This window comes from Cryptomeria japonica, chromosome 7 (assembly GCF_030272615.1).
Source record: "Cryptomeria japonica chromosome 7, Sugi_1.0, whole genome shotgun sequence".
Taxonomy (NCBI): domain Eukaryota; kingdom Viridiplantae; phylum Streptophyta; class Pinopsida; order Cupressales; family Cupressaceae; genus Cryptomeria; species Cryptomeria japonica.
This window is the reverse complement of record NC_081411.1, coordinates 4,113,372-4,129,581: the sequence shown is the minus strand read 5'-3', so window position 1 is coordinate 4,129,581 and position 16,210 is coordinate 4,113,372. Positions and strand designations below refer to the sequence as shown.

The 16,210-nt window shown below is 34.4% G+C and overlaps 1 protein-coding gene across 1 annotated transcript; it reads left to right on the top strand.

Moving 5' to 3' along the window:
* Positions 1 to 1,780: 1,780 nt before the first annotated feature.
* Positions 1,781 to 12,163, top strand: LOC131856305 (uncharacterized). Its single transcript, XM_059207919.1, has 4 exons — positions 1,781 to 1,847; positions 2,069 to 2,139; positions 2,261 to 2,560; positions 12,155 to 12,163. The coding sequence occupies exons 1-4, from the start codon at positions 1,781 to 1,783 to the stop codon at positions 12,161 to 12,163; spliced, it is 447 nt and encodes a 148-aa protein (XP_059063902.1).
* Positions 12,164 to 16,210: the final 4,047 nt, after the last annotated feature.

The window sequence follows — 16,210 nt, the reverse complement described above, 5'->3', positions numbered from 1 at the left end:
GTGTCATTGTCAACCACTTTATGCTTATGTCTTATCATGGCTCTCTTATTCTTATCACGTGACACTAGATAAGATTAAGTGACCCCATCTCCAAGTAGATTGTCTTGTATGATCATAAGATGTATGATCACTTAATCATGATGGTAAAAAAATTCTTTATTTCATTTTAAAAGTACGTTGCATTGAAGGAATTTGTATTTGCTTAAATATATAAATCACTCAACTTTGACAAACTTAATACCTTATTAAATGACATAATTATTTTTTATTAATATTTTTTGCAAATTATAATTTACTATGTTTATGGTCACACATTCATTGGATGGTATCAATGTGGATACATATCATAAGGTGTACACCTCACACTTTCCCATTTCATACGCTTATTACCCGTCAAATACTTTTGTAAAAAATATTCTATTCTATGTTTAGTCTAAGAAAATTTAGGCATGGTTCTTATTTGATAAGATGATTTAGGTGTTTTTTAATTTTTAAAAGAAGCTTATTTTTAGAATTTGATTATGTTTATGGAATATGGTAAATTTAAAAAATAATTTTTGAAGTTGAATGAAAAGACAATGAATTATTTTCTTAATTTAAAATGAAAAGATTTTTTTATGTGGTAGATTATTCTTAGAAATATTAAAAAGATCTCATGAAATATTAAGTTGTTATATAAGTTAGACAATTCTATCTTATTAATAATAATTTTTTATTAAACTACTTTCTATTGAGAGAAATGTTGTGAAATTTCTTCCCACTTATATTATATGCTCATCACCTAATCAAGATGATTTTTTTAGCATGTCTCCTTCTTCCCAAACCTACAAACTCTTATGAAGAGTTGTATAAGTTAAATATTTTTCACTCAAAAGACTTTGAATGCTTAGAGAAACTTGAAATAATACATTTTCTTTCTAAGTATGTTTTGTCCTAAATAATTTTAGTATTGTTTAATGGAATAACTCAATATCTATCATTCAATATTTTATTATGATTGATATTAGAAAGATAAAAAAAAGAGTATGCTTGGTTGGTTCAAGTAGAGACAATTAGTTTGGAAGATCTAAATTGTAAGATGACTAATAATATTTTTCCTCAAGAATAATTCGTTAAAAGGCTAAAAATTGCTTTATAATTTACTTATTATTCAACGCATGCGTTAGGATTATATCTTAGATTTATCTAGTTCAAATTTCAAAGTTTTGGAATATGACATATATCTTATTAAAAGGCTACTACCCAAGAACTCTAACAAGAAAAATATATATAATCTTATTAGAAGGCTACTATCCAAATTGTCAGATGATTTACTTATTATTCAACACACGTGTTAGGATTAAATCTTCAATTTATCTAGGTGAAATTTCTAAAAATTTTAATACATCTAATATCTTATTAAGATATTACTATCAAGATTCAATATAGTAGTTTTTGAATCAAACTCATTGACCTGGAAAGGCCCAATGCTTCACCTCTATGAGCATCACCTAGATACAGTGAGTACTAAGTGTATCATTCATTCTCATTAGAGATAGGTTCTTGTGAACCACTACTCATGAAACATGAGTTGATGAGTTTGACTCAAAAACTACATAGTTGAATCTTGACAACAATATCATCATATAATGAAATTTTCCAAATTTGATACTTTAGAGGAGTGTGTGATTTTCGACGATTAGTCGACACCTTGATAAAAATGTTCAATTTCATAAAAAAAATTGGTCATCTGATATTAATTGGATCGCTCTACCTTGTGAGTCCCAATAAATTGTGAGTAATGCGAGATGTCGTATTGAGATTGGCTTGCTCGACAGCTTTGGAAGTTACAGTTAAGTTGCTGAATGGTATCAATATGGAGGAGGAAGAAATAAATTGTGTATTTAAAAAAAAAAAATTAATTTTACAATTGTATAGAACAATAAAAACTTTTAAAAAAAAATTTACAATCATTTTAAATAAAATTTAAATATAGCTTATGTAATTCTTTAAAATGATTGATTAAACTAATAGAAAAATAAAATTGAATAAATACAATGATATCTTAAAGGAACTAATGCTTTAGCAGGAACTATTAATTCTGATGAAAATAATATTTCCAAAACAGATGCTAATAATATGACGTGTCACTATACAGTGGTATTGCGACATTCTGCCTAGTGCTACCTAAATGGGAACCGGCGTGGATATATAATTGCATAACATCGTCCCATGTAGCCCTTCCACTGCTGCTCATGATCTTCATACTCCCATCAAACAGCTCGAATTACCACAGCTGAGAGTAAAACATTCACAGAAAGCATTCAAAATTAAGGCAGTGGTGATAACAACTCCAGGCGGTCCAGATGTCATGCAAGTTCAAGAAGTCGACGATCCTCAGCTTAATGATGAAGAAGTGCTGATAAAAATATGTGCAACAGCGCTGAATAGGACAGATACTCTGCAAAGACAGGGCATGTACCCTCTGCCTAACGGCGTGCCTCCTTATCCTGGACTGGAATCTTCAGGGGTAATTGAAGCGGTGGGCAAAACTGTTGACAAATGGAAAGTAGGTGATCAGGTAAAATTTGGGTGCTTTACTTGCCAGTAGTTCAATTAGAATAATATGAATATCATTTGTTAGTATTTTCTTATGATTAAAATTAGACGTGAACTTTGTCCTCAAATCCGAATGGAGCTTGCATCTGGCTTTTTGAATCGGTAACTCAATTTAACACTTAATATGTGCGAATTAACCCAATTTAACTTGTCCTGGTCAACGTGCTATGATACCAAAGCTGAGATATTATAACCGATTTAGCGCTTGAGCATCCCTTACACAGCAGTCGGTCTGGCTGCAAACTATTAAAGCGCTATCATTAGCCAATCTACAGTTTTTATTTTTTATTTGGTAAAATTCTTTTAACACGTTTTTTGGGACTTGACCATGGGGATCTACTATAATAGCACATGTTCACCAGTTAAAAGTTTGCATATTTTTTGTTTGTTAACTTGGGAAATTCCTTACTATGTGACCTGGGATTGAACACTTTGCTCTGTTATCTACTGCTTGAGTGGGCCTGATAGTGAAGTTTTGTGTATTTCAAATAAGAGTGCGGGTTTAAATTAGCAGTGGGTTAGGGTCTTCACCCACGGTTAAACAGGATATATGGTAAATGGAAAAGCAATGAAATGTTTATAGATTCACAGTTAAACACAATATATGTGGCTGAATAAGATTATGTAGTGTTTTCAAATCTGACTGTTCAAGTCTACTTTCAGAACTCTCTTAAATGAAATAAAAAGACGTTAAGAACTATTGTGAGCTTTTTTTTTTTGGAATAGTAATTACTCACAAAGTGGGCTTTAATGTGTGTCAATTAACCCAAGCGTACACTTAAGACATGTCCCGGACAATGTACTATGCTGGCAAAGCTGAGTTGTTTTAACTGACTTCAACGCTTGAGGATTCCTTATACAGCAGTCGGTCCGACTGCAGAGTGCAGACTATTAAAGCGCAATAATTAGCCAGTCCACAATTTTTGTATTTTATTTGGTAAATTTGTTTATATGTGTTGTGGGGGTATGTACACAGGACTACGCTGCAAAAGCATGCCTGGATCCATCTTTCTTTAAAATCTGATAAATTCTTTTATCACGTTTTCTGGGACTTGAACCTGGGAATCTTCTATGAAAGCAAGCTTTTTCACCAGTTGAAAGTTTTTCACATATTTTTATTTGTTAATTTGGGAAAATTTTTGGTATGTGGGCTCTATTATCTACTGGAGTGGGCTTGAGAGTGAAGTTTTCCGGAATCCATATAGGAGGTGCGGATTTAAATTGAGTGGGCTAGGGTTTTACACACAGTTAAACAGGATAAATGATATATGGAAAAACAATTAAAGATTTTTATATTTTCACTGTTAAACATAATATGTGTGTCTGGATAGCATTGCGTAGTGTTTTAAATTCTGACTGTTCGAGTCAACTTGCAGAACTCTCGTCAATGAAATAACAAGAAGTTAAGAACTATTTTGAGCTTTTTAATTCTTTTTTTGGAAAAATAATTGTCCACAAAGTGCTCTTATACATCAAATTGGCATCTCGCTTGAAGGCGATCTTCAAATATAACCTTTACCTTATATAAGAGCAAGTTATTTACTACTTACAATCTGTATACATTTTTTAGTTAATTTGGTAATTTTAATTAAAATGTGTCTTGGGAATCTGAATATGGTTGCATGCTTTTAAAATTGCTGAATTTAATTTTTCCATTTTGGACAATTCTATGCTATCTTTTTTCTTTTATGTAGTAAATGGGAAATTTAAATACCATCTGGACAATAAAATATCATTAAAACTTGTCAATTCATCCCAGTGGAAAAATGCACCTCATTGGGACAACATAATCTTGTCCACACTTAACTCCATCTCGCTCATTTCTTCCTCTGGTGGGGATTCGAACCTCATCTTGACAAATGAATGCACTTAACTTAGTCATTTTCACCTTTGGTGGAAAAACGTGGTCCATCTAGACAACTTTTCCTCGTTCATTTTGCTCACTAAGGCCTGGTGGAAAAATGACCTCCGTCAGGACAATTGCAGTGGAGAATCCATATGTATTGGGATTTCCCCAAAAGCACTTGCAACTTGGTGGAAAAACACCCTCCATCGGGACAGAGTCCAATGCACCTTCAAAACTTGGTGGAAAAATGCTTCCCATCAGGACAATGGTGTTTTATGCCTTAATTTCATGGGGGAGAAACGTTTCCCATCAGGACAATGGTGTTTTTCACACCGTAAAAGCCCATACTTGTTAAATTTCATCATTTCGTATCAAGCCTTTCATCATTTTAACTGGATTTGAGTGGGGGAAAATATGAGTCCATCAGGACTTTGAGCAAATTTGACCTAATTCACCTCCTAGGAGTGGACAAATGACTCCTAAAGGACCTCTTTGATGCTCTTAGCACAAAATAACACCAATTTACAACACTTAGAGATATTTACACTCAAATTTTAAACTTGTTGCAACCTCAAACTTAAAGCAAAATCTAGGATCACCTTGCCAATTTGGCATTTTTAAGCACTTAATCCTATTGACTTCAAAATTCAAAATTTGAAAACACTAACTCGCACCTTGGAAACCTCCAAGCACAATCACTTCAAAAATGAGACTCGAGTGCTAAAAGCTCAAAATTGCCACTTGACTGCCAAAACCCTAAACTAACAATGCGCGAAAAGCAAGAAGAGGGGGGTCCCCGTTTGCAATGGGGTGATGTGTGAAAAGGTCACAACACAGACATAACTTTATGAAATATTTAAGACAAGTTAAAAACTAAAAAGTCATTTTTCAAACACTTAAGTGAAAATACTAAAATAATTTCCATCACCTTATGGAACTCTCCAAGACGTCAAAGATAGAAATCTGATCATGCTAAAAAATAACTAGAGATGAAAAACGATAATTGATGCCCACATGAACACCTACTATAAATAGTAGTGTTCTCCAAGAATCAGAGAGAGTAAACCTAGAAAACCCAAAAATATTGGTTCCATGCAAGCACTTACTATAAATATTGATGTTCTCCAAGAACCAAAGAGAATAAACCTAGAAAAACCTAAAGAGATTGGTTCCATGCAAGAACTTACTATAAATAACATTGTTCTTCAAGGACCAAGGAGAACAAACCCAAAAAAACCCAGAACACTATAGAGAGTGTTGTCATCAATTAACTATAATGTCCCCTTTTGTAAGTGCCCCAATTTTTGTCGTAAAATCACAATTCCAAGAAAAGGAAGGAATGAAATAGAATCAAAGATATCATTTATCAATTTAACTTGTTGAACAAGATAGATCTTGGTTGAGATCTTGCAATCATGTTAGGAAATCATCGAAAAGTTCAATACATCGTATCAATTATTACTAGGGTTAGAGAACGTATCTTCATAATCATCTTAATCATGTAATATCTATAATTTATTATTTAGGCTAAACCATAACTACCTAGATAAGGGAACATGATAGTTTTCCCGAAGCAACTCTCTACCCTAGGCCCAAGAGTGGATATACCATCCTTCACGAGGTGGTGTACCTAGTGAGGACACTTGTATCTTCTCTTCATACTCATGCCACCTTATTCACCATCTATGATTGAGATCCTTTTGAATCCATTCCCATAATCAACCATTCTTGAGGTTGGTGGGGAAATCACAATGGGGTGTTCAGAGTGTCCTTCCCTTCTAAGCCCAAGGGCGGAGCACTCCTTGAACCCCCTTGGCCTCATGGGACTATCTATCACCACCATGAGGCAGCGTGCTTAGAAGAGGACCTCATAACAGTTTCTCCCTCCTTGTACTCCTTTCCTAACCTCATGGTTGGTTGCAGCAAATTGACAGACAAATTGGAAATCTAGTCATTCCACATAATTGCCTACATCAATTTATTAAGGATTATTGATCATATACATTATTACACACATATTATAGCCCATATATCGAACACACATAACACGCACATATTTATGCATACCACAGTTGAACAGTAATGCTACAGCCTGCAATAAACAATTATATACTGATCTAATAGGTTATATATATGCTAGCGGTCGATCTACTCTTATAGGTGTTGTTGCTTGATCAATCTACTCTCCTTGCTCTTTTTTCTTTCTTCTATTCAATGCTCCTTCTCCAATGGGAGACTCTCCTCTTACATCCCTCAAGAGTCTTCTTTAAGAGGAGGCATCTATTTCAACTACTCTCAGCCCTAAACAGTACCCAGTTGGCCTTGAAGAGTTTATTATTTGAATATTACTTAATTCGTTAGCCTGGTTGGTCATTGCATGATATTATAATTTGTCAATTATTGTTTATTCTCTTGGGCTAAGTCAGCCCTCTTCTAATAACCATTGTTATTATTATTTCTATTCTTAATATTAGTCGGCCCAGGTTCGGACGTCAGTTATGGCTGCATTGTATGTTTATTTAAATTGCTGCATTAGTTAACTTGCCGCCCTTATTTCCAAATGATCGCCGCCTTCTAAAAATTTGTGATGTCTTATAAATAAGACAATTTTTCTTTTTGATTAGAATAAGTTTTATATTGCTTCTTAGGCGGGGGCATGATGCTAACACCCAAACTATTGTTGGAAGCCAAGAAACTATAACCTGAGCTTTCCAAAAACATTGGAATACTTCCTGCACAATTGGGAACCTAAGGAAAATGCTGAAAATTGGTCAACGCTTGCAAAACAGGGTGGCAAAGAAATGGGAACATTACACTCCCCCTCTCCAAAGATTGCTTGTCCTCAAGCAATGTCAACTCATAAATTGATTGGTTCCAATTAAAACTCAATGAGATTTCAAGATCCCAAATAAGTCTAGATATGTAGCTCCATTTGCTTAGAACATTGTACTGTTGGGCTCCTGCACAAGTGGTCTCTTGAAATCCTCTTGTAAGAAGAGCAACCAAACACTGCAAAATCTTGACCAACTTGGCAAATTTCTCTCCATAATCACAAATCCTTGACACCATAGGAAAAACTCAAGAAAGTTAATGCTAACTTCCTAATTGTCAACACCCTGCATTCTAGTCTAACTATAACCTGGGCTCTCCACAAACATTGGAACACTTCTTGCACAACTGGGAACCTAAGGAAAATGCTGAAAATTGGCCAACGCTTGCAAAACAAGATGGTGTAGAAATTGGGATATTACACTCCTCCCTCTCCAGAGATTACTTGTCCTCAAGAAATGCCAGCTCATAAATTCATTGGTCTTGATTAAAACTCAATGAGACTCCAGGATCCAATTCTATTGATGTGTTTTTTATGCATGTGCAACTCAGAATAAAATACCCAAAGATATCCTATTCTCTCTTGATCAAAATTTTCTATGTGCTAAACAGATGGACTGTGTGATCACAAAGACGACTTCAAGGTTCCAGATTCATGTGGATAGTCTCAGTTGGTTCGTTGTGATATGCTGGTAATCTCAAAGGGGACTTACGCAATTGTTTGAGGAGTGAATCAATCAAAGGATTCTATTGATTGCCGACACTTATAACTTTCTTCTTTTTTGGAATAATTTTTGATGAGTTCCTTTCAATCCTACTTCTACTTGGAAAAAAGGGTAAAAGGATGAGGTTTTTGGAAGCTACTTCTAATTCTAAGTTGATCCTATGAACTCGGGAGATGGAAATTGCGAAAGTGGAATTAAAACCAATTCTTGCTTTGCCAAATTCAACAACTACACAAGAACGGTGCAATCTTCAAAGGAAATCAAAACATTTTCATATTACCCATATTCACCAACATCTTGAATAATGAATAAAGCAATAGAAGCTAAATTTCATTTATTGGTGTAGTCACATAAATCTGTCCATTTTAATTAAATGAATATTTCATATTTATTTGATTAAAAATCCACTAGCCATTAGTTAATTAAATTAATATTTAATTAATTCATCCCCAAACATTCTTCTATTAATTAAATAAATTATTCAATTTATTTTAAATTAATTCATTAAATCCAATTCCAATCAATTAAATAAATAAAATCAATTTATTTAATTAAAACCCCTTTTCCTCTTTTAAATAAATTAAATAAAACATTTATTTAAATCATTATCCCCACCCCACTTGCATTTTCCTACAAATGCAACTTGCACACATTTATTGAAATAAATGATTTTTTATTTTTAATAAAATCCTATTTTCCCTCACCCACCAAATCCACTTGCAAAAATCTAATCCCCTTCTAGATTCTTCTAACCCCTTCCTAATTAGCCTAATCCATCCCCTAATTATTGTCACATTCCTAAGCAAAATGGAGTCACTTCTCAAAGTCTAAAAGTCTTTGATAACCATTAAAGGCTTTCAACCTTCAACCACTTAATTCCTCAAAGTCTTTGATAACCATTGAAGGCTTCCAACTTTCAACCACTTAATCCGAAAAGTCTCCAAAAACCATTAATGGTTAACCCAAACCCTTCCACATGGTTAAAACATTTGTTTTGACTCAACCTCTACCCAACCCAAGGGTCTCATCAAGCCTTTAATGCTTTGACCATAATTATCTCTTAATCATTTGCACAAAGGTTTATCCTTGGATTAACTCTTAATCCAGTGGATAATCTTAATTTAGGCTTGACCCTTAGCCTCTAGATAACCATGAGGTCTTCTTAGGCCTTTAATGCCTCCAACCTCTTCTTTCAACCCAACCCTATGTTGACATTTGTCACCATTTCATTGGTGTCAATTGAGCACATGGATCCCCAACTTTCAAGCTTGACCCTTGATTAAACCCTTCAATCGTGGCCATCCATTGCTCCATTTTTCCTATAAATAGAGCCCATTCCTTCATAATCCAGATCCTGAAAACTTGTAAGCATTTAGACTATAGACATTTTAGAGAGCATTTTTAGCATAAGCAATCTAACATCTTATCATTTTGGTTAAAATACATCATTTTAGCATTAGTATTAGCTTTTTATTTCACATTTAGAGCTATACTACAATCTCAATCCTCCATAAGCATCCATAGTGCAAAAAGCTGCTGAGAGCTACACTATTTTGGAACTTGGAGAGGAGAGGAACAAGGGAGAAGAAGCTAAGGCCATGCTAAGAGGCAGTTGGAGATGTCTCATGATCTTTGTTTTACTTATTAGATATATTAGCATGTCTCTTTGTGTCTCTTTTGGAATGCCTTCACTAGATTAGTTTTTGATTGACTAACGCTAATGTTTTGTGTGTTTTTGTGTTCTTTGATCTTAGACTAACCTTGTGCCATTTAGGAGGGCATCAACTGGTTCATGCTAACTCTACACGATAACTGAAAATCATCCAATTATCAGAAGTATGAACACATTTTCCACATTGAGCAATTCTATCAAATCCTTCATTCAATCTAACAACTTCAAAAATGAAATCTATTCTATGGAGAGCCAAGAAACCATGCTAACTTGCAAAAGTAGACAAGATTCACCAAGAATTGAACAATGAATATGTCTTTTCTCTTAAGTATCACTACAACAATTTCTCAGAAAACTCCCCCTTTACAAATGAGAGGAGGGGAGTTTACATAGGTGCCCCTTTCCAAAGAAATGACTCAGATTTAGATATCTCAAACAAGTTAAATTGGTGAAGATATCTAATTATAAATAAGTAAAATAAAGATTCTAAATATAGGAAGAGAAACTGTAGATGACAAGGAGTTTTCAGTCCAAATCTATGCATCTTAGCGAAGGATGTCAATGTGGTGTGTAAATATTTGCATGATACATTATAGTCTCACATGGACCAAGATATAATAGACTCAGAAAGAACATGAAATCCCAAACTTGCACTTTACATAACCTGCATAACCTAGAATTAGAAATATACCAACAAATACTACACAATAAAAATATAAAGAGAGAGAATAAAATATTTAAATATAAGTTATAACATTAAGTGGTCTTATGTTATTCATCATAAGCTCCTCCTACCTAGCAATCCATTCAGTTAGCTAGTGATATTTCCTAAGTTATACATTTAATATATCTTAAGTCCCTTCCTAGCATATTCAATCACTTCCATGGCCTTGTGGCCCTTTATCATGTTATTCTTGTCAATCCCCCAATAGAAAATGGACCATCTAATCAAGAAATGGGCCCATCCCAAGTGGAAGAAATATTGGAGAACTTCACAAAGTTTTCATTGGAATATGGCATTGTGGAGACAAAAGTGTCAGGTACTAGTCATGCCCTCAATGTCATGCTCTTGCAACACATGTCCAGGTGGAGCCCAACACAAAGAAATATAAAGAAGAATTATTTTTGAATGTTTGATCTATTGATCATGGTTGTCCATGTCCATGTGGTCGATGGTGCATATTCAAACCAGTAAATGGCTACCTTGCAACTTCACAAATGTTACATGCACCGATAATTTTTGGGGCAATAGAAATAATATCACCATAGCCAAATGGTTTTGAATATTCAAAATTTAATATATTTTATTATATAGGAGCCCTATGTCACCCTATAGATTCAAAAAAACCCTTCCTATATGACATGAATTCCAAGATACTACTTATCTTATTTTGGTGCAATCTTTTTTATGATATGATTTATGAATGATTATCACACCACTGACATATTAATCTTCATGAATTGGTTGTCACATTAAAATAAGAAATGACCCATGAAGGATTATTCGAAATAGGTCGATTGAATAAACTAAGAACAACTCAATGACATCACTAATGGTGTATGAATAGTTTATTTCTTAGAATCGCCATTTTCTTATATTTTTATTAGATTTAGAATAGTGGAAAGTTCATAGCCTTTTGTTGACCTAGATTGACCCGTGGAACTTCTTGAGCTCATCAATACCTTTTTCTTTTCCTTCTCAGCCTTTCAAACATATTTTTGTGACCTTACCATATTTTCTCAACATAGTCATCCTATTAAGAAATAAATCTCATTATAAAAAACTTATACTTTCTTTTCTTGATTCTCTAGGGCACAATGGGGCATGATATTTTGTAATTTTCTCTTTTTTTTCTTCGAAACAACACTAAAATATTCATTGTCTCAAAGAGGGACAAATATAGACAGTAAAAATTAACCTCTCTACACCTCATATACCATCACCTACTTAAATATTTAATTATTTTACTAATTATCTTCTTCCTCTAAGATTAATTAAATAATTTTGATTATTTAATTTATTTAATAACATTACCAATTAATTAAATAATTATTTAATCAATTAATACTTCTTTATTCATATGATAATTCATTATTAAATAATTCTTACAATTATTAATTAACACACACTCTTCTATAGTTGAACAAATTATCTAATTTATTCAATTATTTTTATTTATTCCTATTTTGCATATGAAATTAATTAATTTTAGTTATTTAATTTTTCTTTCCCACCATGAGCCACTTGTCTTTTCTTCTCTTTCACCAGTCTTCCTCCACTGTTCCACATTATCCCACTCCTTTATGCCATATTTGGCCATCACTTTTGCAATGCAATTTTGACTATCAATCTCCTAAAGGAAAAAAATAAAATCAAATGTTGATTATCCCTCCCTCCAATCTATAAATTCAAATCTCATCATTCATTATCATTTCCCACCATGATATAAAAGCTTTTTTTCTATCTAATCTTTTTGTTTGTAGGAGCTTTAGAGAAATTTTAACAAATTTGAAGGAGACTCAAAAACTATAGAGATTTTAGTAATGGAAGTTTGAATTTCTTTCCTTTCTTATTTTTTGATTTCATTTCTTGCATTCATCTTTCACGTTCTTCATAAGATAGCTAGATATTTGCATAAATCAAATGGGTTTGTGGTTGTCTTTTGATGATTTAGGATTTTGAAATTTATGGTTATATAGATATAAATTTTAATAAGTTAATTACTATTTATTTTAAATAAATCTCTCATATTTTCTCTATTTCACCTTTTCAGTAATTTAAAATTGATTTAAATATGATAAAATAAATAAAATTACAATATTAACCTTTTATAGTCAAAATAAACAAAAGTTAAAAGATTCCATAGCTTATGACATGCTAATAATAGTATTAACAATTTTTTTTTTTAATTTTTTTTAATCAGCAAGTGCTATCAAGATGGGGATAGCACCCTATATTAATCCAAAAGAGTCTTACATAGTGATATTTTCTGAAAACCACCGCAAGCTTCAAAAAATTACAATAGCTTGTTACATAAACCTAAGAATGGTGGCCACCCGCATGCCTATGATCGCCACCTTGTCGATATTCCCTTCCGACAACCAACCATCTTCCTTCATCATCATCCTTCTGAAAGGTCCCATATCTGTGTTCTTGACTCACACTCTGAAGCTTCGACAGCAAGCCAGATTTCGTCCTCGGGGTCCGAACACTCCTTATTAGAAAGAAAGGCCAGGGGATTGAAATACGGCCCAAGTATGCTGGCCCATTCCTCTTCCACTTCCAACACCACTCCTCCTATGACTTCATTATCTCCTTCCCTTACAAAGCCCATCGGTTTCTCCACACAGGGTTCCTTTGATGGTAAAACATCCACCAAGAGACACAAGATGATCTCGTATATAAAACCATCATACCAGTGCTGCTCCTCACTGAATGCATCATCAAGTAATCCCTGAATAGCGTTCTGACCTTTGATGTCTATAACGAATAAATGTTCGCATTGGGCTTCCAGCATCTCCTTGTGACAGAGGCTGCTCAGACCAAACCTATGAACCATCTTGCTTATGCTGAATGCTTCGCTCCAGACTGTGTTCTCTTATTTATAAATGGTCGATTGATTCTAGAACCCTCTCGGTCCTTTCTATCTCCTTCTTCTCTTTCTCACGGGCTATCAAAGGTTGGAAGTAATGCCGAGGATTCTTGTGCCATCCCGTGTGAATAGCCAGATAAGAGCGTACCTTCTCTTATCCTTGGAACAAAATAACCTTCCGATCATCCAATTCCTGACTTTGGGATGTGGGCGATGTCCTCTAGCAATCCCGTGATTAGCAAGAAGGTCCGCAACTTGGTTGCCTTCACGGAAGGTATGTTGAACAATGGTAATCCTTAAATTTTTTAAGATAACCATAAATTCATGGGATCCAAGTGTCCAACCGCCAGTTCATAAAGCGCTTATTGGTAATGCCATTAAGAATCACTTTTGAGTCTCCTTCAATCACCACCTTTGTTATTCCGTTAGCAGTCGCCCATTTAAGTCCTTCCTCTAGAGCGGTGATTTCTGCAATGTTGTTAGAAATAAAGCCTGCTTGGCCACATACCACCCCTATAAGGTTGCCCTTATCATCGCTAACAACCACTCCATAGCCTGATAAACCTGGATTTCATTTGCTTGCACCATCAAAGTTCATTTTTTTCCATCCGCTAGGGGGAGGCTTCCATTTGACCTTTTTACGCTCTAATGACTTGACTCCATGGGTGTGGTTGCTACTTTGTTTAAGCTTCCAAACCTACTCCATTTCCATATCCCACTTTGAGTAGTATTTATATTTACTACTGAAGATCTTGCCATTGATTGTTTCTTCTATGGCCCCTTGAATTTTATTGATTAGGATATTGACTCCAGCTCTTCTTCCCTGAAAAATCCTTCTATTTCTCTCCTTCCACACATGCCAGACCACCAATGAAGGACTCAAAATCCACAAGCGGATAAAACCAATTTGATCATCTGGATCCGCCCCGCCTACGATAGCCACTTGTTCTTCCATAGGGATGATTTGGCTTTACATTTGTTGATGATTTCTTCCCAAAGCCTGTTGTCCACTTTTCCTGCATAAAGGGGGACCCCAAGGTATTGAATTGGGAAGTTGCCTTGGCTGAATTGCAGCACTCTTACTATTTTCTCTTGCATTTTCTTGCTCAAGTTGAGGAAGTAAATTTGGGAATTCTACTTGTTCATACTCTACCCTAATTCCTTTTCGTATTCTTCAAGAACACTGCAAATGACCCGAGTTTCTCTTTCCAAAGCAACACCAAAGAGGATGGTATCGTCTGCAAATTGGGAGTGGGACACTGGATTCAAGATTTCATGGATTGAGAACCCTTTCCAAAGACCTTGCTCAACCTTACTTTTGATTTGCCTGCTGAGCACTTTTGCCATAAGAACAAACAGGAAGGGTGACAAAGGATCTCTTTGTCATAGCCCATTAGAAGGTTTGAAGAAACCGTATGCGGAGCCATTAACAATAATTGAGAAAGATACAGTTGAGATATAGTGGACTATGCATCTCAACCATTTTTCATCAAAGCCAAATTTTTTGAGGACTTCAATTAACAAATTCCACTTTACCTGATCGTAAGCCCTGGAGACATCTAGTTTAACAATCATACCTTGAAATTTGGAAGAATACATTGAGTGGATGGTTTCGACTACCATAATGATGTTGTCCATGATTTCATGCCCTGGGGTGAAGCCATGCTGCTCTGGCGAAATTATGTTATTCAAGATTGGTTTAAGTATGTTGACCATTGCCTTGGAGATGATTTTGTAGAGGGAATTACATAGAGAAATTGGCCTAAAGTCCACGATTGAAGAGCAGTCTTGTTTCTTTAGAATTAGTGCAATGTTCGTATGATTGATCTCTTTGACAAACTTCCCCTGTTTCCTAAAGTCTTCCATGATTTGGAGTATGTCGTTCCCCATGAAACCCCAACATTTTTGATAAAATTCCATTGTGAACCCGTCTAGGCCAGGAGCTTTATTCAGGTGTTGATCAAAGACTGCCTTTCTAACTTCATCGAGTGAGAAGGGCCAACATAATTTTTGGTTATCATCCTCTAAAATCACATTTGTGATTATGTCTGCTAGCAAGTGGGACCGCAAATTTTGTTTCACTGCGTCCCCAAGCAGATTTTTCAAGAAATTTATCGCTGCCTCCTCAATGGCTTCCAGGGAAGAGTGCAACTTACCTTCCAGGTTAGTGATCCTGGGGATTCTGTTCTTGATCTTGTGAGATTTTACGGATGCGTGGAAGAATTTTGTGTTTGTGTCTCCCTCTTTAATCCAAAGCTCCCTGAATTTATCATGCCAAAAAACTTCCTCTCTCAGAAAAATTTCTGCCAATTCCTTCTTGAGGGAGACTTCTTTGTGTAGACACCTAAAATTGTCATGTCTAATTAAATAAATATTTTATTTATTTAATTATTTGAGCCTAATTATTCTATTAATTAAATAAATCTTTATTTATTTAATTACTTCATTTATCCTCTTCTAGCCTTATTTCTCATTTAAATAAATACATTTATTTATTTAAATTGTCCTTATCCTAAATTAAATAAATATCTTATTTATTTAATTGATCCCACTTCTTCTATTAATTAAATAAATCTTTATTTATTTAATTAATTCATTAACCTTTTCTACCTATGACACATGTCATTCATCTCTTAATTCCTACACTACCTACCCTCTTATTATTTTCTTATTTCCTCTACCTACCCTCTAATCATAGCCGACCTCTTTTACACCTCTCAATCTTATCCCTCCATTTCATATAGTGTCTTCTATATAAGGAGATGCTTCCTTCATTATCAAACCTAGACTAACTCACTATGCATTCAGCCCCCACTACGCTTTCGAACTTGCATATGCAATCAAGCCTACTTGCAACCACATTTCCGTTCTTTGTTGAGCTCTTGTGCACATAAAATCTGAGAGTAAATCTATCAAGCAAGATCAATGGAGATAGGAAGAATGGAGA

Coding starts and splice junctions, on each gene's coding strand:
- LOC131856305 (XM_059207919.1), top strand. CDS start 1,781: ATGCGAGATGTCGTATTGAGATTGGCTTGCTCGACAGCTTTGGAAGTT. Junction 1,848..2,068: donor TACAGTTAAGTTGCTGAATG/GTATCAATATGG, acceptor ATGCTTTAGCAG/GAACTATTAATTCTGATGAA. Junction 2,140..2,260: donor TGACGTGTCACTATACAGTG/GTATTGCGACAT, acceptor CCCATCAAACAG/CTCGAATTACCACAGCTGAG.